General features: G+C 45.7%; 1 protein-coding gene across 1 annotated transcript in view; it reads left to right on the top strand.

Annotated features, from left to right (window-relative positions):
* The window catches only part of LOC113830773 (leukocyte immunoglobulin-like receptor subfamily A member 4), a 68335-nt gene extending 51122 nt beyond the window's left edge, over positions 1-17213 (top strand). Inside the window, 3 exon segments of the mRNA XM_035449176.1 lie at positions 3905-4189; positions 16913-16965; positions 17049-17213. Of these exon segments, the coding sequence (XP_035305067.1) occupies positions 3905-4189; positions 16913-16965; positions 17049-17213 (503 nt within the window).
* Positions 17214-26480: the final 9267 nt, after the last annotated feature.

Here is a 26480-nt window from a genome sequence, read left to right as displayed (position 1 = left end):
CTTTGAATTTTTTCCTTTACCTATTTAATTTCTTTTGCTTTTCTTGCTTTCTTTTACAGTCATATATAGGCATCTGAATTTGGGTTTGTTGGTCTATGTGACGATTTCTATATTTCTTATTTTTGGTGTGTGTGTTTTTTCCTTGGTTTGTCTCCTGTCTGGAATTGTGGAGAGTGTGATGGCTGTTTTGCCTCTTTTGCTGGCCTGTTCTTCTATCTTCACAGGGAATTTCTCTGCTGTTGAAGGCTAGGATAATGGGATGAGTTGGGTGAAGGTAGGTTGGTGGAGAATGTTTTTGTTACACCGTAGGGATGGAGGTAGAGCGAAAAGGAGACCACAACATATTTCCTGCTTCTGGGCTTGGAATAAAACTAGAGGTATGGGATTTCAGGCGTAGTAGAAGAGGTATGGGTTTTCTTTCAGCCTATTTGTTGCTCTAGGAGAGAGGCCCTTGCGTTAGCAAGGGGTCCCTTTTGGATTAGGGTCTGGGATAAAACAATGAGTGGGAGTGGGTTGGGTAGAAGGGAGAAGATCTCTGGGATCCAAGAGAGATGAAATCAGGGATTGGTTTGCCAAGTATGTTTGCTACAGAGCTGAATGAGACTGGAGTATTGGATCTGGGTGATCAGAGAGATATATTTTGTGGGTATTGTATGTCTCAGGCATAGAATGTGTGTTAGCTCAGGGCAGTTTACTTTAGATGGTGGCTTTTTTCTTGTTCTGCTACTCTGGTATGTTCAAGTGAATATCTTTTGTTTCCTTTTTAAAAATTATGTTTTTATTTATAATTTGACTTCCCTCCCCATTTCCCTTGTCTGTCCCCTCCCCTCTGACCTGCCCCCGCCAACCTCAAACAAAAAGAAAAAAATCCATTTTGTGTTGTCTATATATTCACTGGAGCATGGTCAGATTCCTAATTCAAGCCTCCCAAGGGAGGATAAGTCTCTGGTACCATCACACAAGAAGTCACCAACTGAGAAGAGTTCTGCTGGGGCCTGCTCTTCCAAGCATGGCAGGGCCAGATCTCCCTCACCCAGAGACATGAACCTGGCATCAGCAGGCAGCCCCAACACAGGCATCTGCATGGGTTTCTGTGGTAATGTGGGCCACAGACAGCAACATGGCCCTTGGCCATATCAGGAGCTCTGACCACTCCTTCTTAGGATTCAGGCATTATGCTGGCCCACTCCCTGTCATCTGGCAGGATGCCTCTGCTATCATTCAGGCAACCCAGGGGCCCTATGGCCATAAGTCACTACACCATGTGTTGTGTGGCTATGTACGGCTCTGTATGCATGGACAAACGGTCCCTTTTAATCAAGTGCTGCCAGCTCCTTGCTCTCTTCTCTACTTCCCCCTTTCTTAATCACCTTCCTCATTGTTTTGTGGCATTTGTAATGAATTCTTGCCACTGTTGCTGAAGAACTGCACTCAAGACCCTAGGTGGCTGCACAGACCATGAGCCTCCAAATGGTGTGAGGTGATTTCACTCGTCTTTCCCACCAGCGTGGCTCCCTGAGACAGAAAAACCCAAGGACATCACCAAGGCATCAGGCAATGGCTGATGCACACATGGATTTCAGACTTTATCGTAGCTTGGGGCAGCATTGTGTACCGTCCATACCGACATGGTCTCTTGATGTATCTCAGACCATGGTGGGCACTCTAGGAGGTCCAATCCAGACAGTGAACCTTTCCTCATTTCAGGCCTCCATCATCGCCTAGAGCCTGGAGTATCCCGTGGCCAGGAGGCAGGTTCAGGGACTGAGTCTGCATGAGCTCCAGAGTGTTGCATAGCATCCTTTTTAGAGTACTGGGCAGTGACAGTAGACCTCATTCCTTCCTGTCACCTGTCACCTCCATCACCTCTCCAGGTCTGCCTCTCTCCCTAGCCCATACTCCAAGAGAACTGGATGTCAACTTTCACTTTATTATTTAGCCCTTCTGACTAGAGTAAGATGAAATTTCCAATTAGTTTTAATTTGAATGTCTGAGATGGCTCAGGATGGTGAACACTTTGGAAAATATTTCTTAGCGATGTGTATTTCTTGTTCTGAGAATTCTCTGTTTAGTTCCATCTTCTGTTTTCAATTTTTCGTTTTTGATTTGTCAGTCAGATGTAGGGACTTGGCTCTGTAGTTATCTGGTCAGGGGAATTTACTGAGAACATCTACACACTACAGAGGCACTGGTCCCCAGCGTCCATGCTGTCACATTTGGTGTCTGCCTGTGTCCCAACAAGAAGAGTCTAGCTGTTCCAGTAAACTTTACATTCATGATCTGTGTTGTCTGGCTGCAATTCAGACAGAAATATTGGCTAAAGTCTCCTACACCAGATATGGGGATACCAGGGAACAGCATCCCCCTATGCCTTTAAATTGTGTCATTGAGAATTTAAAGCCAGAATTGTAAGTGCACAGAGGAACTGTTGCCCATCCCAGAGCTGTGGGGTAGAATGAAGTCAGAGAGAGGTCTTGTGTAAGAACATATCCTGTTCCTCTTTTGTGGTGGATGTCACCACCCTGTCCCTCAGCCTTCTCATTCTCATGAGTGTGTCCCTCTGTGTGGACTCTGTCACTGGTTCTGAGTTCTGTTTATGTGGAGATCTGTCATGAAGCACTGCCATGGGCCTTGGAGCTGCTCTTCTGGGACTTGGTGAGACAGGGGGTCATTATTTTTTAGCCAGAGTGGTAAGGAATAGAGAATCAGAGATTTATATCCTGGGCTCCTCTCACAGATCATTTTCTCTATGAAGAGCTGGCCTTATGGCTGCAGAGGAGTCTTCCCTGGCCCCAGCCTGTCCATCTGTCTGTGGTCTCTTGATCTGAGCTCTGGGGTTGGGATCAGTGTATAACAAGACAGACTTCTCTTATCAGGCCTTTTGCTTTGTTTTCAGTGTTTTTAATGGAGCAGAGGATCTGGGCACAGTATGGTGAGTCTGTTCTCTGTTTTATCCAAGGGAAACTGAGTTTGCCTGGGAGTAGCATGGGAGGAGCTTGTGGCATCTTTGGTAGATCCTGAGATGGGATTTTCATTGGCAGCCACTGGCACACTTACTTAATGATTAGTCCTTGCTATTGTAGACATCTTTGAGGTGGAGATCCTCCATCAAATGCTAGTAATGCCCACTTGATATCTGCCTCTGATGGATATTGAAACAAATGCCCCCAAGGAGGTGGTACCTGCACACAATATTCCCTCCTGAAGATATGACACTTGGTGTCAATTTTTTTCTTTCTTCCCTGCCTCTTCTCACCTTGGCTGTTTCTGGCACTATTACTGAGATCTGTTCTTTGGAAGATCCAAGCTTAATGAATAGAGGTGAATAAATGAAGTCTAATGTGGGTGTTTCATACATGGGGTTCAGTTTTTTCAGAGGTTCTCATACTTTGTGTGCTTTTGGAGGTGGTCATAGTGGTTGGGTTTTAATGGAAGTAAGAGACAGGCCAGACATAGGTTAGTGATTTAATGCGATTTCCTGTTGATTGGGCCAAGGAAGTGGGGAGCTGTGGTGATCGGAATGCCAACCCCTGGGTTCATTCCTGGACTCTGGGGAGACAAGGAGTTGGACAGTTGATAGCACTAAGGTGTGAGAGTTATTCTTACATTGTTTGTGAACAGTAAAGATGATTATGTCTTCAGAAATATGCCAGAAACTGAATTCTGAAACTGATGAGGCTTCACTTTGGAGGTGAGCTGATTAGTTTTCTTTCAAGTTGACACAAGGTAGAGTGATCTGGGAAGAAGGGACATCCACAGAGGCGTTGTCCCCACATATTGCCCTATGGTCGTGTCTCTGGGGCATTCTTTTGATTAGTAATTGTTTTGGGCGACTGTATGGCTGCTTGGTATGCTGTCTCTCCTGAAATCAGTAGACTAGGGCTTCTTTCCTGTGTCTCTCCAGGGCCACCACCCCAACCTTCCATCTGGGCAGTTCCAGGAGCTGTGGTTTCCACAGGCAGTGATGTGAGCATCTTCTGCAGGACCCCTCCAGGGGTGACCACAGCTCGTCTAAGCCATTTTACACCCGATGGAAAATGGTTTGAACATACCCCAGAGGGAGCCCAGGAGGTGTTTGAATTCAGGCTGCAGGATATGACACACAGCAGTGCAGGGATTTACTACTGTCAATACACCAAGGGAGGTGAATGGTCACAAATTAGTGACAAAGTGGAGCTGGTGGTGACAGGTGAGTAACTGCCCAAGGACACTGTTCTTCAGCATCAGTCTGTGATGTGTCCTTCACTGAACCACATCTGCCCAACACCTGCCCTGTATCTCTTCACGTTCCTTCCCCTCTCCTCCCCTCCCCTCCCCTCCCCTACCCTACCCTCTTCTCCCCTCCCCTCCTCTCCTCTCTCCTCTCCCTCCCCTCCCCTCCCCTCCCCACCTCTCCCCCCCTCCCCCCCTCCCCTCCTCTCCCCTCCCTCCTCTCCTCCTCTCCTCTCCTCCTCCCCTCCTCCTCTCCCCTCCCTCCCCTCCTCTCCTCTCCTCTCCCCCTCCTCTCCTCCTCTCTTCTCCCTCTCCTCCTCTCCCCTCCCTCCCCTCCTCTCCCTCCTCTCCTCTCTCCTCTCCCCTCCTCTCCTCTTCTCTCCTCTCCCCTCCTCCCTCCTCTCCTCTTCTCTCCCCTCCCCTCCCCTCCCCTATCTGCTCTACTCTACTCTTTTTCTCTCGCCTCTTTCTCTTCTCTCATTTCAGCCTTTCCGTTTCAGTTTCCATTTTTATTGACAGGTTTCTTTGAGACATCTTCTCACGTGTCTCATACAGCCCTTGAACTTTCTTTTTTTTCTACTCAGATTATGATTTTATTGTTTTCATTTTTGCTTCAAAGGTTTGGTTTTAATCTACTAGTAGTAATTTATGGTAAGTTCAACTTTCTAGTTTTCGAGTCAGAATGGACAAGTCAGAGGGTGTAACCCAGGAAATGGCAGTGAGAACCCAGAAGGCACACCATGTGCTCTCTGGATCACAGAGAAGCGACCACCTCTTCCCAAACGCTTGCGCCCACTGTAAACTCTGTTCATGCCTCCACGTTTTTAAGTCAGAATTAGTCTAGTAAAAAAACACATTAAAAAGGTAAAATTATTTAAGTGCAATATTAACTGATCTGTGTTTTATAAATTTTAATCCATAAAAATATAAATAAGAATGGTAAATGTTTAAGAAAAGAAATATACATTTAGTGCAAGTTATGAATTACATTTCATCTCCAGTGTCAGCAGTGAAACATCCTGAAATAAAAGAATAATCTAATTTCAAGAAAACAGTTCCACTGAACATCGGGGATCTCTTGCTCCCCAGACTGATAGCTGGGAAACCAGCATGGGACTGATCCAGACCCCAGGAACGTGGGTTTCTGTGAGGAAATCTCGGAAAACTACGGGACCTCTTGTAATAATTCAGTACTTATCCCTAGCATAGGTGTGGACTTTGGGAGTCCATTCCACATAGAGGAATACTCCCTGAGTCAAGACACACGGGGGTGGGCCTAGGCCCTATCCCAAAGGATATGATAGACTCTGATGACCCCCTTGGAAGGCCTCACCATCCAGGGGGAGCAGAAAGGATATGTGATAGGTAGGGTGTTAGTTGGGGGGAGGCTGGGGAGGACGGGAGAGAGAAGGGAACTGGGATTGTCATGTAAAACAATCCTGTTTCTAATTCAAATAAAAAGTTGGAAAAAAACCATTGTTTAATTATGCTGAACAGCACTGAATGTCATAGTAGGAATTTTAGAAATAGAAAATTTGCATATGAGTAGGTCACATTATCCATAAAGTCTGAGAGGAAAAAAAAACTGATTAGAGTCCTGTTTCTTTGTTTTTGATCTGAATCACGCCACACATGCTAGGGGATTTCATTCCCATCTCAAGATTTTGCTGCTTGGCCAGCAGTGGTGTGTGTGTGCACATTTCCAAGCCTGGAGTGCTGTGTACCAACTACGTGGTTAATGGCACAAGAAAGATTCCCTTTGTGTGATGAAACCTCAGTAAACTCACACCAATTTCAAGAGGTTTCCTTACAGCTCAGAAAAGGCAAGGGGAAGGAGAGAGAAGCTCTTTTGGAATGGAGAAAGGGAATGCTTAACTATACGTTTCATGAGTTAACAGAACAGTTCTGATATAAATGGGCAAGACCTTGCAGTCATAATAGATGGCTCAATTCAAAGGAATCCCTCCAGAAACAGGGACTGAGAACGTGTCCCTGTGGTGCTGAAGGCCAGCCAGAGGCTTGAGGATTCCAGGGAAGGCTCCATCTCCATGAAGGCTCAGGCCTGTACGCTCACTACACAGCCTCGGCGAATGCAGCCAATGCAGATCGACATGAGATGAATTACTGCCCTTGAACTTTCTATGTAGCCAAACATAACCTTGACTTTATGATCCCTCTGCTTCTCGTCTCCTAGCACTAGCGTTACTGACCTGGACAAAGACACCATTCATAGGGTGGTGGGCATAGAACAAGGGGCACTCTGCATATTAGGCAAGAACTCCACCATCTAAGATTCCAACTCAGACCCCCTGGTTTAGTTTGTGATCCTCCCTCTGTGCTGATCCTGTTCTGGGCTCTCCTCAGAACTGTGACTATAGCTCCTAACGGATGCAGTTCATGGATTTGCCACCAGCCTTCTTACATATGTAGAGCCTCTCTATGATCCTGGTTCATGGAAAAATAATAGAAACCTATTTTGTGATCCTGATAGATTAGCAAGAGATGACTTTCCTTTTGTCTTCATCTTTTCTTCTCTCTGGTCAGACTCTGTGAATTGTAGGCCATTTTTAATCAGTCTAAAAGTAACGGGGCTGTCCTGCCTAATTTTTTGTCAATTTGACACAAGTAAAGTCGTCAGAATGGAAGGAGTCTCAGTTGAGGAAAGGCCTCCATAAGATCCAGCTGCAAGGTAAAAGCAGACAGACACCCACAGCTAAACACTGAACTGAACGGAACTGGAATCCAATTGCAGAGAAGGACGAGTGATGAGCAAAGGGGTCCAGACCAGGCTGGTGAAACCCACAGAAACAACTGACCTGAACAAGGGGGAGCTCTTGGTCCCCAGACTGATAGCTGGGAAACCAGCATGGGACTGATCCAGACCCCAAGAACATGGGTGTCAGTGAGGAGGCCTTGGAAATCTATAGAGTCTCTTGTGGTAGATCATTATTTATCCCTAGACTTTGGGAGGAGCCCTTTCCACATAGAGGGATACTCCCTGAGCCTAGACACACGGGGGATGGGCCTAGTCCCTATCCCAATGGGTATGACAGATTCTGAAGACCTCCTATGGAAGGCCTCACCCTCCCTGGGGAGCAGAAAGGATATGGGATAGGTAGGGTGTTAGTGGGGGTGGGCAGAGGAGGAGGGGAGAGAGAGGGATCTGGGATTGACAGGTAAAACAATCTTGCTTCTAATTTAAATTTAAAAATGGAGAAAAAATAAAATTAAATCTTAATATAAAAAAAAAGATCCAGCTGCCAGGCATTTTCTTAAGTAGTGATTAATGTGGAAGGCCCTGCCCATGGTGGGCACTGCTACCCCTGGGCAGGAGTCCTGGGTTCTATAAGAATGTGGGCTGAGCAAGCCAGTGGAATCAAGCCAGGTAGTAGCACCCTCTGCATCAGCTCCTGCCTCTAGCATCCTGCCATGTGTGAGTTCCTGTATTGGCTTCTTCAGTGATGAACAGCCATGTTGAAGGGTAAGCCAATAAACCCTTTCCACCTCTACTTGTTTATTGTGAATGGCGTTTCATCACTACAATAGAGGTCTTAACTAAGAGAAGGGTCTTTTTGTAATTCTTTTGAGACAGGGACTTACCATGTAATTCTGTCTGACCTTGAAACTTGGGTATAGAGCAGGTTGTTTTTAAACTCAGAAAGATCCATCCGCATCTGTCTCCTGAGTGCTAGAATTAAAGACACGTGTCACCATGACCAACTAATAGCAAGGTCTCTTTATTTCAGGTGTTTACAGGGTGAAGCCATCCCTTACTGTGGATTCAGGACCTCAGGGTTTCTCAGGAAGAAATGTGACTCTCCTCTGTCAGCCACCTCGTTTCTTTGACATCTTCATCCTCTGCAGAGGTGGAAATGCTTCCTTTCCCCAGAACTGTTCAAGTCAGTCTCACAACACATTCCTCACCTCCCCTGTGAGCCCAGGACACAGGAGGACCTACAGATGCTTTGGCTCTTACAAAAACAATCCCTACTTGTGGTCACTCCCTAGTGATCCCCTTGAGTTGTCCATCCCGGGTAAGTATGTCTGGTTCTTGTTCCTTATGCTTGTGCTTAGAGAGACTCAAGAGATCCATGTGGCATATATGAATTCCACTGTTACGTCTCCTGTGTGCTGTATGTTGCCCAGGGCGCTGCTATTCTGAGTGTAATCGCTTCATTTACATTATGGACTCTGAACATCAAGTGTTAATTGTATTATTTTGGGGACGGATACAAGTGGAGATCCATCTGGAGAATAGAAGTATTCACCTATCCATAATGGCAACCATTGTAAAAGACGGTGTGCCACTTGACTGGTGACCGTTATCCTCCAATGTTCGTTTCTGTGTTGTCTGTGAGACAAGTACATCACTAGACTATGGTGATGGAAAATCTGCTAGTTCCTCCATTGATGGTGATTTTTTGATATCAATTTTTTGTCTTAAGAGATCATCTTTACCTTTATAACACATCATTTCCACCCTCCTTTTCCTCTCCCTAAATTCTCCCCCTACCCCTCCTTGCTCTCTTTCAAATCCATGGCTTCTTTTCACATTTTTCTATATGCATACATGTATATACATATATATTTCTAATATATGTTCAGTCTAATACCTGCTCAGTCTGTGTTATGGTGTTGTGTGTTTCCAGAGCTGTCCATTTGGTATTGCATAACCAGTTGGTCTTCTCTTCTCTGGGGAAGACTATTTCTCCCACTCTCAGTGGGAAATTCCTAGTTCTCTGTAGTTACTTATGTTGGGTTGAGGGCTCATGGGCTTTCTTCCATCCACTTTGACATTTCTGTTCTGCTGTCTTTGTCCAGCTCATGTTTAGGCAGTCATGTTAGTAGAACTTTTTGGGTGTTACTTCTGACATTTGCAGGAGACACAATCCCACAACATATTCCTTGATCTTTTGGCTTCTACAATCTTTCCTTCCTCTCTTTTACAATGTAGGGGTTGTTTTGTATACGTATTCATTGTGGCTGAGCTCGACAACTTTGCATTTTGTTTGTTATGTTTGTAGTATTATATGTAATGTAATGTGTAAAGGTCTTTGTCTGTTGCATAATGAAGTTTCCTTGATGAGGGATGAGTACTACACTTCCCTGACCCATCACCTTTTGTTACTATAGTGCCACCTCTGAACAACCATCGGCCCTTCAAGTCCAGTGAAGAATGTAGGAAACATTAACAGAAGAGAACTCAGAACAGCAGTGCCAGATTTCTTTAGGGAGGAGACTTATTCCTTTATATCTTAGAACTTCTGGTCATTTGGGATGTCTTGGGGTTTTAGAGATTGGACATGTTTCAGGTATGGGAACCAAAATGGACCGGGCCATAGAGGTTCAACTTGGGGAACACTTGCGATTGAAGGCTTGGGATAGAAAACGTCAAGTACACGTGTTAAAGATGGAAAGATGGACTTGAGGAGGCAGGAGGAAGAAATCCCTGTAGAATAGAGAAGGCGATGGCACATGATGAGTTTTTATGTGAGCAGGTGGCACACAGGGTGTTGTAGGGGGCTGCACATATCTAAGTGTCCACTCTATGCAACATTTTTGATGGATTTTAATTTTATTGCGGCAGCCAAGATATCTCTGTGATCTTCAGAACTATATATCCAATGAGATATTTGAAATTCATTCCTGCAGACATTTAACACACATATCTACAGAGCCCCCAATTGGAAAGCATTCATGCATCCCCCTCATGTCTATCCCTGTATTGACAGAGTCCACATCTATCTGTCTGTCCATCCATCTATCTCTCATGTATCTATAGTCTATCTATGTATTAATATTTTTTATTAGAAAGAAAATTATTTTACATGTCAATACCAGTTCCCTCTCCCTCCCCTCCTTCCCTGCCCCCACAAACTATTGCCCTACCTATCCCATACCCTTTCTGCTCCCAAGGGAGGGTGAGGCCTTCCATAGGGGGTCTTCAAAGTCTGTCATAGTCTTTGGAATAGGACCTAGGCCAACACCCTTGTATCTAGGCTCAGGGAGTTTTCCTCCATGTGGGATGGGCTCCTAAAGCCCATTCCTATGGTAGGGATAAATACTGATCCACTACAAAAGGCCCCATGGATTTCCAAGGTCTCCTCACTGACACCAACATTCAGGGAGTCTGGATCAGTCCCATGCTGGTTTCCCAGCTATCAGTCTGGGGACCAAGAGTTTTCCCTTGTTCAGAAACAGCTGTTTCTGTGGGTTTCACCAGCCTGGTATGGACCCCTTTGCTCATCAGTCCTCCTTCTCTGCATCTGGATTTCAGTTCAGTTCAAGGTTTAACTGTGGGTTGTATCAATCTTTGTATGTATGCATGTATGTATATATGTATGTATCTATCCATATTCCACATAGGCGATTGAACACATACTATTTGAATCTGATTTATTTTGCTCAATATGAGGACCCATGTTTTCTTCTACGTTCTGGCATTTACATCAGTTACTCCATCTTTCTGGCTGAAAAAATTCCCATCTTTTGTATATGCTAGTATGTCGGGAGCGAGGGAAATTCCATTATGAAATTCCCAGCGGTTCCAGGAACCAGGAGCTCCGGTCTGCATTGAATAGTGGATGCTAACTGATTTGCTATTGAATGACATGGTCTCAGTGGGGAATGTCCCCTATTTCACATCTAAGCATTTGAATAGGCCTCCACCTGGATGGAGGGGCTAGGTGTGTAAATAACATGTGAGGACAGAGAGTTAGGAGCGAGGGAGCAGAGAGGACTCAACAGATGGACAGAAATGGCCTCCTCGTGGCCATGGAAGCATGGTTAGAAAACAGCCAAAAAGATGCTAAATAAACAAGAGACTCTAGTTTTACAAAATGGAACCGAGAGCTCTCTAGAGATGACAAGATGCCTGTGTTTAGTCTTTGTCGCTGTTGGGTTGCTAGGAGTTTTCAAGACCACGTCCCCCACTCGGGCCGAACCTCATGGCTGTCGTGGTTTGGAGCTGAGGCCGGCCAGGCCGCAACAAAACTAGTTAGTGTTCTAGTTATCCCCTTTATTGCTGTAATGAAGCTAGTGACAAAAATAATTTAAGGATGTCACGGTTTACTTTTGTTAGACCCCCGAAAACTCAAGTATCCGGGGTCTCAGGCCAGGTTCGCGGTCACCCCAATCACCAGGCGGATTCGAGAGCTTGCTGCAAACTGCATGAGGCTTTATTGTAATTTAACGAGCTAACCCCATGTTAGCTTGGGTCTTTCACCCACCCGCCATGGTGGACGGCTAGAAAAGACGGCTTGAAGCTGCTGCGCATAGATCTTTATAGGGCAGCGTAAGGGGAGTGTCTAGGGGTACGCACAGGCTCATGATTGGTGTGCCTCCAGGCTTGGAGGGCTTGCCCTGTGTTGATTGGTCAACTGGTTGTTATGGCTCATAGGCCCTCCCAGGGTGGTTGCTATGCTCTCTACGTCATTGTCGTGCGCTTGTCCGTAAAGCACACCCAGGGTTGTAAAGCATAGCGCCACCAGGTAACTTCTGATTGGCTCCCTGTCACGAGACAGGCATCTGACTTTCTAGTGTCTAGGTCAAGGTCATAGAAGCACGTGTTCGACCATTATGGCTGCCAAAAGGGAAGCCGGTTCCTTCACTTTATTGCACAGTTTGAGGTACTTGAGGCGCATTCATGATGGTGGGAACGGCATGGTGGCAGGAACTTGAGGCCGTTGGTCACATTGCATCAGTCTTTAAGAAGCAGGCAGCAGAGAGAGAGAGAGAGAGAGAGAGAGAGAGAGAGAGAGAGAGAGATGGCTGCTTCAGCTCATCCACCTTTCTCCTTTTTAGTGCAGTGGTCTAAGCTTGGGGACTGGTGTTTCTCACCTTTAGGGTGGGTGCTCCCACCTCAGCTAATCTGATCAGTATGGTCTCTCAGAGGCAAGGCTAGAGACTAGCTGAATCTAGGCTACCCCCCACAGACCTGCCCAAAAGCTTGTCTCTTAGGTAGATCCTGTCACATTGCTAATCAATACCATCAACAGAAGTGCATTTTCTTTTTTCTTTCGCTCATGTATTTATTTTATTTTACTTTTTTCACTGATTTTTTTATTTGAATGAGAAACAAGATTGTTTTACATGTCAATCCCAGTTCCCTCTCCCTCCCATCCTCCTCTACAGCCGCACCCCCCCAACTAAAACCCTACCTATCACATACCCTTTCTGCTCCCCAGGGAGGGTGAGGCCTTCCTTAGGGGTTCATCAGTGTCTCTCATATCCTTTGGGATAGGGCCTAGGCCCACCCCCGTGTGTCTAGGCTCAGGGAGTATTCCTCTAGGTGGAATGGGCTCCCAAAGTCCACACCTATGCTAGGTATAAGTACTCAATACTACAGGAGGTCCCATAGATTTCCGAGGTTTCCTCACTGAAACCCATATTCCTGGGGTCTGGATCAGTCCCATGCTGTTATCCCAGCTATCAGTCTGGGAGCAAGAGTTCCCCCTTGTTCAGGTCAGTTGTTTCTGTGGGTTTCACCAGCCTGGTCTGGACCCCTTTGCTCATCACTTGTCCTTCTCGGCATCTGGATTCCAGTTCAGTTCAGTGTTTAGCTGTGGGTGCAGAAGTGCATTTTCTTAAAAAAAAAAAAGAAAAGTGTTTTCCTATTAGGACACATGAAGTCATAGATTGGACTCATGTATCTTTACACATGTGCCATTGTTCTTTGGTCTCATCGTTACCGTCCCTCTCTGTGCTCTCCCGTGTCCCGTCTCTGCTGTTAGCTGTTTTCGTTCCTTCCTGTAATTAGATTCTACTTCTGCTTTTGTCTTCTTCTTTTTTTTAAATGTGTGCGGCGTGTGGTGCATGTTCACAGGGTGTGGGTGCATGCCCACATATGGAAGCCAGAGCAAGGTGTCAGGTGTCTTCCTCTATCACCCTACTTATGTCTTTGAGATAGGATCTATCACCCAACCTGCAGCTTGCTCTTTAGGCTAGGCTAGCTGACCACTAAACTCTTTTTTAATGAATATTTTTTTCATACATTTTTAAATTCTGACCACAGTTTCCCCTTCCTCCTCTGTTCCTGTTTTCCCCTCCCATCTACCCGTATCCCCACCCACTCCTCCTCAGCTCCATTCAGCAAGGGGCAGGCCTCTCATGGGCTTGAGCAAAGCATGGCCCATCATGTCAAGGCAGGACAAGCTCCTCTCCCTGTCCCCCTGCATCAAGGCTGGGCTAGGGAATCCAGCATGTGGAACAGGTTCCCAAAAGCCAGCTAAGTGCGAGGCAGAGGTCCTGATCTTACCGGTAAGAGCCCTGCAAACAGACCAGGCCACACAACCATCACACCCATGCAGAGGGCCTAGGTTGGTCCCATGCCATCTCCCTATCTGTCCAGAGTTCATGAGTTCAGGTCAGCTGTCTTTGTGGGCTCTCCATCATGATCCTGACTCTCTGTTGGCTCATTAATTCCCTCCTCCTTTTCTTCAGCAAGACTCCTAGACCTTAGCTTAATGCATGCCTGGACTACCGACCTCTTGAAACTCTAATGACTCCATCACCCAGTGTTGAGGTCACAAACATAACCAGCTAGGCTTCTCTGTGTGCTTGTATGTGTGTGGATGCTGGAGATTTGAACTCAGACCCTTATGCTTCTAAAGCAATTATGCTTATCCACTGAGTCATCTCACCAGCCTTATGCCTTCTTTGCTTCTAACTAAAATGCTTTCTCTTTTGCTTTTTTGGGGACAGGTTTCTCTGTGTAACCATGTCTGTGCTGGATCTCGCTCTGTTGACCAGGCTGGCTTCCAACTCACAGAGATCCACCTGCTTCTGCCTCTCAAGTGCTGGGGTTAAAGGCATGTGCCACCCAATGACTGACTCAATTAACCTTTTAAATTAAAATTTCAGGCCAAGCATGATGGTGCACACACAGAGATCTCTGTTCAAGGCCATATGTGTTATTACTGCTCCTTCCCCACCAAGAGTCTCTGCTGCTGCTTTCCTATTATGTAATTTCATTATACTTTCAATTTCCTACCTATTTTGAATTTTTTTCTCTTAACTCCCTTCTTAGTTTCAACACACACACAGACACACAGACACACAGACACACACACACACACACACACACACACACACACACACACACACACACTCACACAGCACACCACACACATTTTAAATGGAAATTTCATATATAAGTGATATCATGTGTTATTATCACTCCTGAGTTGGGCTTACTTGGTGTAATCCAAAAATGTCCAGTTTCATCCATTTTCTTATGTGTACCTTGTTTTCATTTTTCTCTCCAGTTGTGTAAAGTTCCACTCTGTCTATGCACTACATTTTCTTCATCCATTCATGTGTGGATGGACATCTATGCTATGATAAATCTTTCCGCCAAAACCGCCGAGCCCTACTGCCACGTGGGTGCTCTCCGCCAGCCACCCGCCCGAGTTAGGGCTCAAGTTAATACATAGAGAGACTTGTATTAGGTACAATGCTGCTTGGCCAATGACTAGGATTCTCATCTGTTATCTCAGTCTTAGTTTTCATAAATCTATATATTTTATAAGACTTATCTTATCGGACGCCTTATTGGCATCCCTCCTTGCCGGTGGATCATATTGCACTGCTGGAGGAAGAACAGAGGGGGAAAAGGGATACTTCCTGTTTCATCTTTGCTTAAATATGAGTCTCCTTGCTATGTCACTTCCGGCCTGGATCACCACTTCTCTACTACATTTCCCAGAATCCTCTTTGACTCCTAGTCCTGTCTAACTTGCTGGCTCATTGGCCAAACAGAACTTTATTAAACAATCAATAAGATAGACACACACAGAAGTACTTCCCCCATCACGTCTAATCTGGCCTCCTTCAATTTCCTGGCTGCTGTGACTTGTGCAGCACACAAATGTGTAAGCCTCAGCCATGCTGACTCAGAGTTTTCCAGCATTTGTTAAGAGGCTCTGTTCTTTTTAAAACAAACAGGACACAATGCGTTAGTCACTGTACGCCAATCCCAAAGTTGGTGTTATTTCATTTATACTTGCCTTCGTAGCTTGCAATGGTTTTCAGTTTCTGACTGTTTCATGTCTCTTTTGATCTCTAATCTTTATTAGAAAGCAGCCTCCCCTGCTGTCTCCTGATTGTCCATTCTGTACATGGTTCGTTCAGGCTCCTGGTCAAGATTAGTGTATGTTCTTCATAGACTATATGGGAAGAGCTCTCCTTGAGACTCAGAGGGCTGGGTGTTTCTTATCCTTTAAGGACCATCTCCCCAAATGAATTTTCTTTGCTATTGTATTTAATCTGCCTCATCAGTTGGGTGTGCTGGTGCCTGCCCATGATCCCAGCTTTTGCCAGTTGAAGGCAAGAAGGTCTCAAGGTTGAAGTTGTCCTGGGCTACATAGTAAGACTCTGTGTTTGCTGACCTGACCAGCGGGGAGCTCTTGGTCCCCAGACTGATAGCTGGGATACCAGCATGGGACTGATCCAGACCCCAGGAACATAAGTTTCAGTGAGGAGACCTTGGAAATCTATGCAACCTTCTGTAGTAGTTGAGCTCTTATCCCTAGCATAGGTGTGGACTTTGGGAGCCCATTCCACCTAGAGGAATACTCCCTGAGCCAAGACACACGGGGGTGGGCCTAGACCCTATCCCAAAGGATATGATGGACTCTTATGACCCCAATGGAAGGCCTCACCTTCCCTGGGGAGCAGAAAGGATATGTGATAGGTAGAGTTTTAGTTGGGGGGGCTGTAGGGGAGTATGGGAGGGGGAGGGAACTGGGATTGACATGTAAAACAATCTTGCTTCTAATTCAAATAAAAAGATGGAAAGAAAAAAAGACTGTGTTTAAAAGACTCATAATAGATACTGCCTATGTGGTCAACAATGCACGAATTGGTTGCTTTAATTATTTTGTTGCAGATGTTGCCTATCGTTTCCTAAATGCCTAGGTTTGTGTTTGGTGTAAGGTAGGTGTTCAATAAATGTTTGATTGGATGAGTGACTTAATAGAACTGACATTTAATAACGGATCACTATTGTTTTCTAATTCTAGGTACATACAACCACACTGTGATTTGGGCCTCAGTTGCTGCTGTCTGCTTTCTCCTCCTCCTCTTCCTCCTCATCTGCCTCTGCTGCCATTGTGCCAAATGCAGTACGTCCCAAGAGTCAGTGGGGGATTAATCTGGGAGGGGTGTATGGGCATGGTAGGTTCTAAGACTGATCGTTGTCTCTCTGTAGGGGCCACCAATGGTGAGACCAGCAGCCAAGTGAAATATAAGAGGTAGGTAATTTTGGGCTCTCCCAATAAATACACCCCTGCATCTCTATCTAAGATTTTTGTCTGAGTCCTGGGGATTGAAGCCAGGGCCCCTACATGCTTGACAAGCACTCTGCCATCGAGCTACACCCACAACCCCTAAAAATTCCATTTGGATAATTTCTCAGGCATACTTTAACATTTCCACTTCTTCTCACTCAGGTCCAGCCCAGCCATGGACATGGAGGAAAAAAATAAATGTAAGGTGGAGTGAGTCTCTCTGAGGAAAGGGGTGTTCGTAGGGCTTAGGAGGCCTCCGGGGGCGAGCAGAAGGGGTGGGAGGTGCCACCTTGCTGTGTGACGTTGCTGTCTTTTACTCAGGTTCTGCTGGTCTTCTCTAAAATATAGAGCATAAAACAAGATAGTTTAAAAACTCATGTGAAACATGCCCACTTTCTCACCTTTCCTTCCAGATGGTGACTTGGAGGACAGTCAACCTGAGGACTACAGGAAGGTGGACTCACAGGTGAGCCCTCCCCACTGCCCTGCCCTCCTTTTCCCGAATCCCACCTGGCAATTCTCTTCATACTTTGTGTCTCATGATGGCAGGTGTCTGCAGCAGAACACTCACGGGAGGTGACCTATGCCCAGCTACGCCAAGACAACTTCACAGAGATCATAGATCCTCTTCCATCCAATGCTCCCCAGGGCACATCCTCACAGACTTGTGTGTATGCCAGCCTCACATTGTCCCAAGAGGAGAGTCAGAGCTAGGTGTGCAGGCGTTTCTTCAGCACCAGGTGCCTCTGTGAATGATGCTTCTCACGGTTTCCAACTCAAGCCATTAGCACAGAGCTCCAAGGGACTCAAGTGTAGAGAAGCTTGTTAGTGGTGAAGGAACTCTGGAGCTCATAAACATTGCTCAGCAAACTTCTGATCCCTTGTGATTTGCTCACTGACTGGTGTACCTGTCAGATATGTGCCATGGAATAATAATCCTTCTGTACACCGTGTGAGTATGTGGCACCATGATTGGTTTAAGAAACAAGCTGACTGGCCAATAGCTGAACAGGATAAATTTGGGTGGGAAAGCCAAACCGAGAGTGATGGCATGAGGAATGGGGGAGTTTGAAGAGTTGCCAGCCAGATGGAGAATGAGTAGGACATACAAAATGGGATAGAGGTAAATGCCATGAGCCCTAAGGCAGTATATAGATGAATAGAAATGGATTAAGTTGCAAGAGCTAGTTAGTAACAAGCCTGAGCTATCAGCCGAACATTTATAAATTATATTAAGTCACTGAGTTAGTTGTTTGGGAAGTGATTGCTGGTTATTTGGGAGCAGGTGGTCATAACAGGAAAATGCTGCCTACAGGTGTGTGCAGATGACAATTTGCTTGGGCTCATGTTAACTTAGTAAGACACAGTTCCCATCATTTACTGAAAGAAGCAAGCTGAGCAATCTGGACTCCCGATGATTAGTGACGAACACCTCAACAGTGTGATCTTAAACCTTAGCTGTCAAGTTGATGTGTTTTAGAATCACCTGAGAGACATAATCCATAGGTGTGTCTTTCAGATATGTTCCAGAGATCTTTACTGAAAGTGGAAAGACATACTCTGAATATAGGTGATATTATTTTATGGGCTGGGGTCTTACGTTGAATAGAAAGGAGAAAGTAAGTGTAGCATCATTATTCAGCGACCTCTCTCTGCTTCCTGCTATGGATACAGAATTACCAGCTGCATCATGCTCCTGCTGCTATACCTAGAGGCCCTTTTCTACTCTATCCTCATACCATCAAACTAAGTCAAAATAAACCTTTGGTGATGATTGCTCTCAATGGTCAACTTGATGATATATAGTCTCCTGGGAGATTAACCTTTGTGCATGTGTGTAAGTGATTATTTGAATTAGGTTAATTGTGGTCGGATGACCTGCCCACTACACTTCCTGGGTTGAGATTCTAGACTGTACAAAAAGGAGATAGTCAATTGAACACAAGTATTCATAACTTTCTTCTTTTTGATTGTGGGTGCAATATGTTAGGTACCTCAGGCTCCTGCCGGCACAACTTCTTCACGGCAATAGATTGTAACCTTGGACTCTCCCTCAAGTTGGTTTTTGTCTGTGTGTTTTATCACCAAAACAGAAAAAGTAACTAGGACACCCTTTCTTCTTCAACCCAATTTTATCACAGCTACCATTAAAGTTACTAATAGAGAAGGTGAGGAGGCAGTCACTTACTAGGGCGTTTTCGGTGAAACTTTGGGATTCCAGGTGGTTTGCTCAAGGGACCTACAGGCACCAGGGAGAAGTCAAGAATAAAGAGAATTCTTGCCATCACTTGGTATGGTGAATCACACTGAAACAAACACAGAGTGCAAGAATCTTTATGAGGTGGTGATGTTATTTCACTAGTGCACATTGAAGAGGTGATTTAGTAACACACTTTTCAAATTTATTTAAGAACCTCCATACTGCTTTCCCTAAAGGCTCTACCAATCTATATTCCCTTTGACAGTATACACAGGATTCCCTATTCTCCACACCCTTGTCAACCCGTTGTCACCTCTTCTCTTTGGTGATGGACATGTTAACAGGTGTGAGGTGATGTCTTTGGTTAGCATGTATAAGATGATTAGTGATTGTTATGATAGAGCGCATGGGGAACGTTGGTGGATTCCATGGCACGCGAGGGTGACGGAGGCAGAGGGACAAACATGCCAGGCAGACAGAGCTTAAGTGAGGAGTTTTATTAGAAAGGGGAGGGAATGAAAGAGAAAAGAGGTAAAGAGACACAGAGAGGACAGAAGAGAAGAGGGAGACAGGAAAAGTCCAAAGTCCTGTCTGCCCCAGGGGAACAGCAGGAAAGAGAGGGGGAAAGAGAGAAGCAAGAGCTGGAAAGAGAGAGCAGAAAGAGAGCGGGAAAGAGAGGAGTGCGAAAGAGAGCGTAAGTGGGCAGAGGCCTTTCTTTTAAAGGGGTCCTTTGCACCTGGGCTGACCAGGATACCATCTGAGTGCATTCTGCCAGGAGACAGGGGTAGGCCAGCATAATGCCTGAATCCTTACAGTGATATCAAACACCTTTCTGCATACTTGCTGGGAATTTTATATCTTCTTGAAGACAAACAAAATCCAGGTCTTTGTTCATTTTGTTTTTTATTACTGTTTTAATTAGCATATAAAGTAATATGCTTTATTATGACATTTTCACACACGGATACCATCGTACTTTGCTCATACTCTCTCCCCATTATTGTCTTGTGTTTCCACCTCTACAACTGGTCTACTCTCTCACCGCCAGTAACACCGATGGAGTGCCCCAACTACTTACTGTTATTATGTACAGCCCAAGGAGGGGTTCACTAGTCTCAGTGAGAGATCTCTGCAAGGGAGAAATGTTAGATTGTAGTCATAATGGAAGAGGAAGCTGTGGCTGCTAGCTTTTGCCCACACTGGTCAAATAATTTGTAAACACTCTTACATGGACCAGAGGAAGGCATTGCCATCCCTCTGAGTCTTACCTGGGGGAGGCTTTGCCATTTCCGAGCATCTGAGGCATTGAGGTCCTTGATATGGCTGTGTCCATGTCAATAATACACATTCATTCAGGACTTCATCTGTTCCCTGTAGATATTTTATCCTATTCATGTATGAAATTCTTAAAGAATAAAAATTATAACAGAATAATGGTTTCAATGAATGTTGACAAAAGAAGGTAGGAAGTAGACATGTTGATTAAATGGCCAAGGGGATGCCATCTTGTCCTGACTCTGTTTTGTGTCTAGAAACTCCTCAGCCTTCACCTCACCCCCAGCATAGCCCCACCCCCCACCTTGGCAATGCTTTTGGGACTGTTCATGACTCTGGCCCAGATATATTGACTAGAATAACTGGTATTTGTGTAGGCTAAAACATAAAACTAAAATAACTAAAAGGAAGTATACATTAGAAATAATTGTCATGCCGGGTGTTGGTGGTGCACACCTTTAATCCCAGCACTCGGGAGGCAGAGGCAGGCAGATCTCTGTGAGTTCGAGGCCAGCCTGGTGACCAGAGCGAGTGCCAGGATAGGCTCCAAAGCTACACAGAGAAACCCTGTCATGAAAAACCAAAAAAGAAGAAGAACAACAAAAACAAAAAAAAGGAGAAATAATTGTCATGTGTTATCTGGAAAATACTGCTGAGCTTTGCAAAGACATAGATGTTGCCCGGATTCTCTTCCAACACTGATGTAATTGTGATTTTTTTGTCTTTAACAAGTGCTGTACCCCTGAGCTCTGTCACTAAGAGACTCTGAGGCATGAACCCTGATCTTGGCTGCTGTCTAATAAAGGAGTTGCATACTTTGAATTGGCTTCGTTAGTGTGGGTGTCAAGAACTATCTCTCAGGGGTCATTTCACATCTGCAGCCTCAGCTGCAGCATGAGGTAAGAGGATCGCTTCTAGATCAAGACCGGCCCTGGGCAACCCAGTTCGATATGGGCTGGAGAGAGTTCCTGGGCTGGTCAGGTGGCTCCCGGGATAGAGGTGCTTTCAGTGAAGCTCGAAGACCTGGGTTTGATCCAAGAGATCTACATGGTAGAAGGAGAGCACTGACTCTTATGTAAGGCCTTGTCTCTAAAAAATATGAAGATAGCTGACCAGGAAAAGTGAGGGAGAAGTTGTAAGGGAGGGAATGGGAGATAGATTCGAGCCAATCACATTATATGCATGCACGAATAATAAATAAATTATTTAAAGATTTACCAAAGAGAGAAAGAATGAAAAAAAGCGAAGAAGAAAGCTGAATGCAGGGGCAGTGAGCTGCTGTGAGGTAGTTTTGGGGTGGGGAGTAGAAGAATTAGAAGAAACCGAGAATGTGGAGTGGACGTGAACTGGGGATGGTGGTGAAATAGTGTGGCCATTTCTGGGGAAGGAGGGGTGATTGGCGCTTGGAGGTGTAGCTCAGACTCTGCTTCTGCACCTGCTGGCCTCACAGTGTGCGTGTGTCTGGTGAGTTGTTCTTTAAGAGAGGAGAGAAATGCAAGCCCCAAATGACCATATTAGGGTAATGTTCAGCACCGTTGGGAATTGGAGAAGTGGAAATTGTAGAAGTGGGTGAGGAGGCTGTAATACCAGCCCTCGGGAGGAGGAGACAGGGGAATCAGGAGCTCAAGGTCACTGTTGGCTACATAACATGTTTTAGGTCAGCCAGTGGTATGTGAGACCCTGTCTCAAAGCAATGTTATCAATAATGACAGCAACAGCAGCAGTAACAAAACTCTTTTTAAAATTTTATTTATATAACATTTTTTTTCATTTATTTTACATACTGACAGAAGTTCCTCACCTCCCCTGAGCAAGTTACACAATTGTCACATACACACAGAGGACCCAGGTTGGTCCCTTACACAGGCTCCCTAACTGTTGGTGTCATGTGCTCCCAGGTGCTCAGGGCAGCTGTCTCTGTGGGTTCCCTTGTCATGAAGCCGCTGGCTCATACAATCCCTCCTCTCTCTCTTCAGCGAGATTTGCAGAGTTCATCCCAGGGCTTGGCTGTGATCTCTGCATATGCTTCCATCAGTTATTGAATTGAGTATCTCTGAGGACAATTAGTCATCAATCTGATTACAGGAGATGGCCAATCCAGACACCCTCTCCAGTAGAAGTCTTATCTGGGTTCATCCTTGTGGATTCGTGGGAGTTTCTCTGGTGCAGGGATTCTCCATAACTCTGAAATGGCCTCCCATCAGGAAGTCTCTTATTACTCCCTCCTCCATCCTGCTCCCAATCTGCCTCCTGCACCCAGCCTACCCAACCCACATCCTCAAGTTCTTGTCCTTTCACCCCCTCACCACTGCGCCCAGATTACCCAGGAGAGCTCTTATATTTTCCCTTCCCAATGAAATTCATGCATTCCTGATAGGGGAAGTACTTCTTATTGATTGTTTAATAAAGTTCTGTTCGGCCAATGAGACAGCAAGTTAGACAGGACTAGGAGTCAAAGAGGATTCTGGGAAATGTAGAGAAGTGGCGATCTAGGCAGGAAGTGACATAGCAGGGAGACTCATATTTAAGCAAGGAGAAACAGGAAGTGCCCCTTTCCCCTTCACCTCCTCCAGCAGAGCCATGTGAGCCACTGGCAAGAGAGGGTGCCAGCGAAAGGCATCCTCTTTAAGTCTTATAAAATATATAGATTTATGATAATTGAGACTGAGCTAACAGTTGAGAATCCTAGTCATTGGCCAAGCAGCATTTGAACCTAATACAAGTTTCTAGGTATTAATTTGGGCCCTAACTCGGGTGGGCGGCTGGCGTAAAGCGCACAGGTGGCGGTGGGGCTTGGCAGCTTTTGGCAGAAAGATTTATCATAACACATTCCTCTTTGGGCCCTCCACCACAGCAAAATTTTAAAGTTGCAGCAACAAAGTGATGTTATTTCATACCAACTATATGGGGTTACATGGCGTCCTCACATTTGCATATTGAAATCCTAACCCTTGGTGGCTTAGAATGTGAACTTATTCAGAAACAGGTTGTTGAAGGTATAACTAATACAGTTAAAATGAAATGCTATTGGAGTATAGTGGATGCCTAACCTGATATAACTAGTGACCTTGTGAAAAGAAGTTTGGATACAGAGCATACATACAGCACACACAGAAAATACATACACCCTAACAGTGCACATGCATAGATGCACACACAAACACACATACATGTACACACACCACATAAAACATAAACACACACACAACACAAACATATACGCACCACACAGAACATGTACACATAGCTTGCACACACACACACACACACACACACACACGCACGCACGCACGCACACACCACCACCACCACCATCTCACAATAAAGGCAAATACCGGGCTGTTACATCTTTAAACAAAGAAGTGACAAGAATTTCCAGTAACTGGGGGTGGTGGTGGTGGAAGTTAGAAAAGGGGAAGTCTGTTAGAAGAACATAGTCTTCTTTGAAGGAACTCACCCTCACTTTCAGATTTCCAGTCAAGTTGGGCTTGGTTTATGTAGTTTGTAGCAAGCTCACAGGCTGATGTGCTCTCAGATTGGCAGAGCTTAGAAGGCTGAATGGCCCCAGGTTGGGGTGTATGGGGGGATACAGAGACCCTCATTCTTCTGGAATAGATGAAGCTTGTGTGTCACTATTTATTGCAATAATAAGAGCAACAACAAATAACAACAACAACAACAACAACAACAGCATATAAGGACATATTTGCACCAAGGCTCACATATAGAGGCCAAAAGGCAACTTGATGGAGCTGGTTCTCTCTGTCCACCTTTAAATGGGTTCTGCAGATCAAACCCAGGTCCTTGGGTTTGCATGGCAGGTGCATTTACCCACTGAGGTAGGGATCAAATGCCGTCACCTGGCTGTGCAGCAAGCACTTTTACCTGCTGAACCATCTGGTAAACCTCCAGTGCGTGCCAGCTCTTAAATGCAATTTGACATCAAGTGAGGTAAACTTGAAAGCTTGTGTCCTCCTGGGTACATAAGCTGTGTGTTGCATACTGGTGTGCTGTTTCATTCATCCATGGGTCACACATGCAATGGGAGCCCTATAAGATTATAATAGAGCTGAGGCATTCTTATTGACTATTGACATCACAGTCATTTGGTGGCTCAATGTATTATTCATGTTTTAACAGATCTACTGCGCTGATGATCACATAACAATACGGCATGTACCTTGACTTTGTGTAGTCCAAACAATCCTTCATGGGAATCCACCACCTCTGGCTCTTACAGTCTTTCTGCCCCCAGTTCCAGGATGGCTCCTGAGCCTCGGGAGGAGGGGATGTGATATAGATAGTTTTTTTTTTAACTCTAAAAATTACACTGTAACATATGGATTTTACAATGACATCTTCATACAAATGCAACGTGTATTTTGTTCATATTTACCTTTGGTAGTTTCTGAAGTCACCTCTTACTGGTCCCCCTCTTCCTCCAAATGGTCTCCTTTCAACTTTCATATGATTGTATATCTAAGACAGTCTCACATAAGCCCATTAAGGGTGCACATAGAGTGACGGCCAATTGTTGCTTACAGTCTTACGGTAAAGGTGTTTGGATATAATCTGCCTGGTCATTTTTGGGTAAGTGGTGGAGGATGCTTCGGTAGAAGCAGATAAATGTTCTTCTTCTGATGTACAGGGAGATGAGGTACAGGGAGGTGATAAACTCCAAGCGTCCAATGGACAGATGAATGACTTTTACACCAGTGTGCAGTTTATATTAAAATGTGTGGGGCTGGGGGCGTGGCCCAGTTGTAGAGCCCCTGCCTAGAATCCCCCAGTGAGGGGCTGGGGTCGTGGCCCAGTGGTAGAGCCCCTGCCTAGAATCCCCCAGTGGGGGGCTGGGGGCGTGGCTCAGTGGTGGAGCCCCTGCCTAGAATCCCCCAGTGAGGGGCTGGGGGCGTGGCCCAGTGGGGAGCCCCTGCCTAGGAGGGGCTAGGGGTGTGGCCCAGTGGTGGAGCCCCTGCCTAGAATCCCCCACTGAGGGGCTAGGGGTGTGGCTCAGTGGTAGAGCCCCTGCTTAGAATCCCCCAGTGAGGGGCTGGGGTGTGGTTCAGTGGTAGAGCCCCTGCCTAGAATCCCCCAGTGAGGGGCTGGGGGCGTGGCCCAGTGGTGGAGCCCCTGCCTAGAATCCCCCACTGAGGGGCTAGGGGCGTGGCCCAGTGGTGGAGCCCCTGCCTAGAATCCCCCACTGAGAGGTGTAGATGTGGCCCAGTGGTAGAGAGCCCCTGCCTAGAATCCCCCACTGAGGGTTGTAGATGTGGCTCAGTGGTAGAGCCCCTGCCTAGAATCCCCCACTGAGAGGTGTAGATGTGGCTCAGAGGTTGAGCACTGGTCTAGAATTCACCACTGAGGACCTGGGGGTGTGGATTTGTTGTTGAGTACAGTGCCTGTTCAGCGTCTGCCACCGAGCTGCTTCGGATGTGGCTCAACATTAGCAAGCTTGCCTCGAACCTACCAGTAAGGGATGAGGCTGTGGCTCAATGGTTAGAGCACTTGCCTTATCTATGAAAGGCCTTGGTTCAATTTCTAACATGGCAAAAAATACTAATAGAAATAAAATTTAAAAGACTCATTTTTGATGTGTACATGGCAATGCCACTACCAAAATTGTGCTGTGGTTAGAGTGTTATGGCTTTGGCTCTAGGGCTTGACAAGATTCAAGAAACATATGCCAGGGCAGACTTTTTCTTCCCATAGGGCTTGCACCACATCACACAATCTTCGTCAGGCACCCAGGCTCCAACTTCTCCACATCCTTACCAGTATCTGTTATCTTTCATTTCCCATTAATCATTCTGTAGTAATTTCATACATGAGTATAACATGTTAGAACCCCTACCACACGTCCTTCCAGCTCCAGGCCTCCTCTTTTCTCCTCCTTTTCTTCTCAAGATTTAATTTTCTTCATGTGTGTGTATGTCACATGTGTGCAGGGACCTGCAGAGGCCAGAAGAGGGCATCAGATTGCGCAGAACTGCAGTTACAGGGGGTTGTCAGCCACCCAGTGTTGATGTCTGGATGTAAACTGGGTCCTCTGGAAGAGCAGCAAGTACTCTTTACCACTTTCTCCGGCCACTTTCTCTTCCCCCCTCCTCTTCTTTTTATAACCTACTAAATCCAATTAGTGCTGCCCACACACCCTGAAATATGGGCAACCTACCATGGGCCAAACCGCAGAAGAAAGATGACTTTCCCTCTATCAGCAGCCGTTGCCTGCCAAAAGCTCATCAATTATGGCATGGAAAATTAAAAAAAATAATTATATGTGTGTATGTGAGTTTGTACACATTAGTGTAGGTGACAGCAGACTCCAGAAGAGGGCATCGGATTCCCTGGAGCTGGAGTTACAGGCGGTTGAGAGCAACCCAATGTGGGTGCTGGGAACTGAAATGAAGGTCCTTTCGAAGAGCAGCAAGTGCTTTTAACTGCTAAGCAATCTCCCTGTCGTCTAGGAATGAGGTATATAATTTTTCACATTTTGGAATTATAATGAC

Source organism: Cricetulus griseus, chromosome 9, assembly GCF_003668045.3.
Source record: "Cricetulus griseus strain 17A/GY chromosome 9, alternate assembly CriGri-PICRH-1.0, whole genome shotgun sequence".
NCBI classification, from domain to species: domain Eukaryota; kingdom Metazoa; phylum Chordata; class Mammalia; order Rodentia; family Cricetidae; genus Cricetulus; species Cricetulus griseus.
This window is presented reverse-complemented; position numbering and strand designations above follow the sequence as displayed.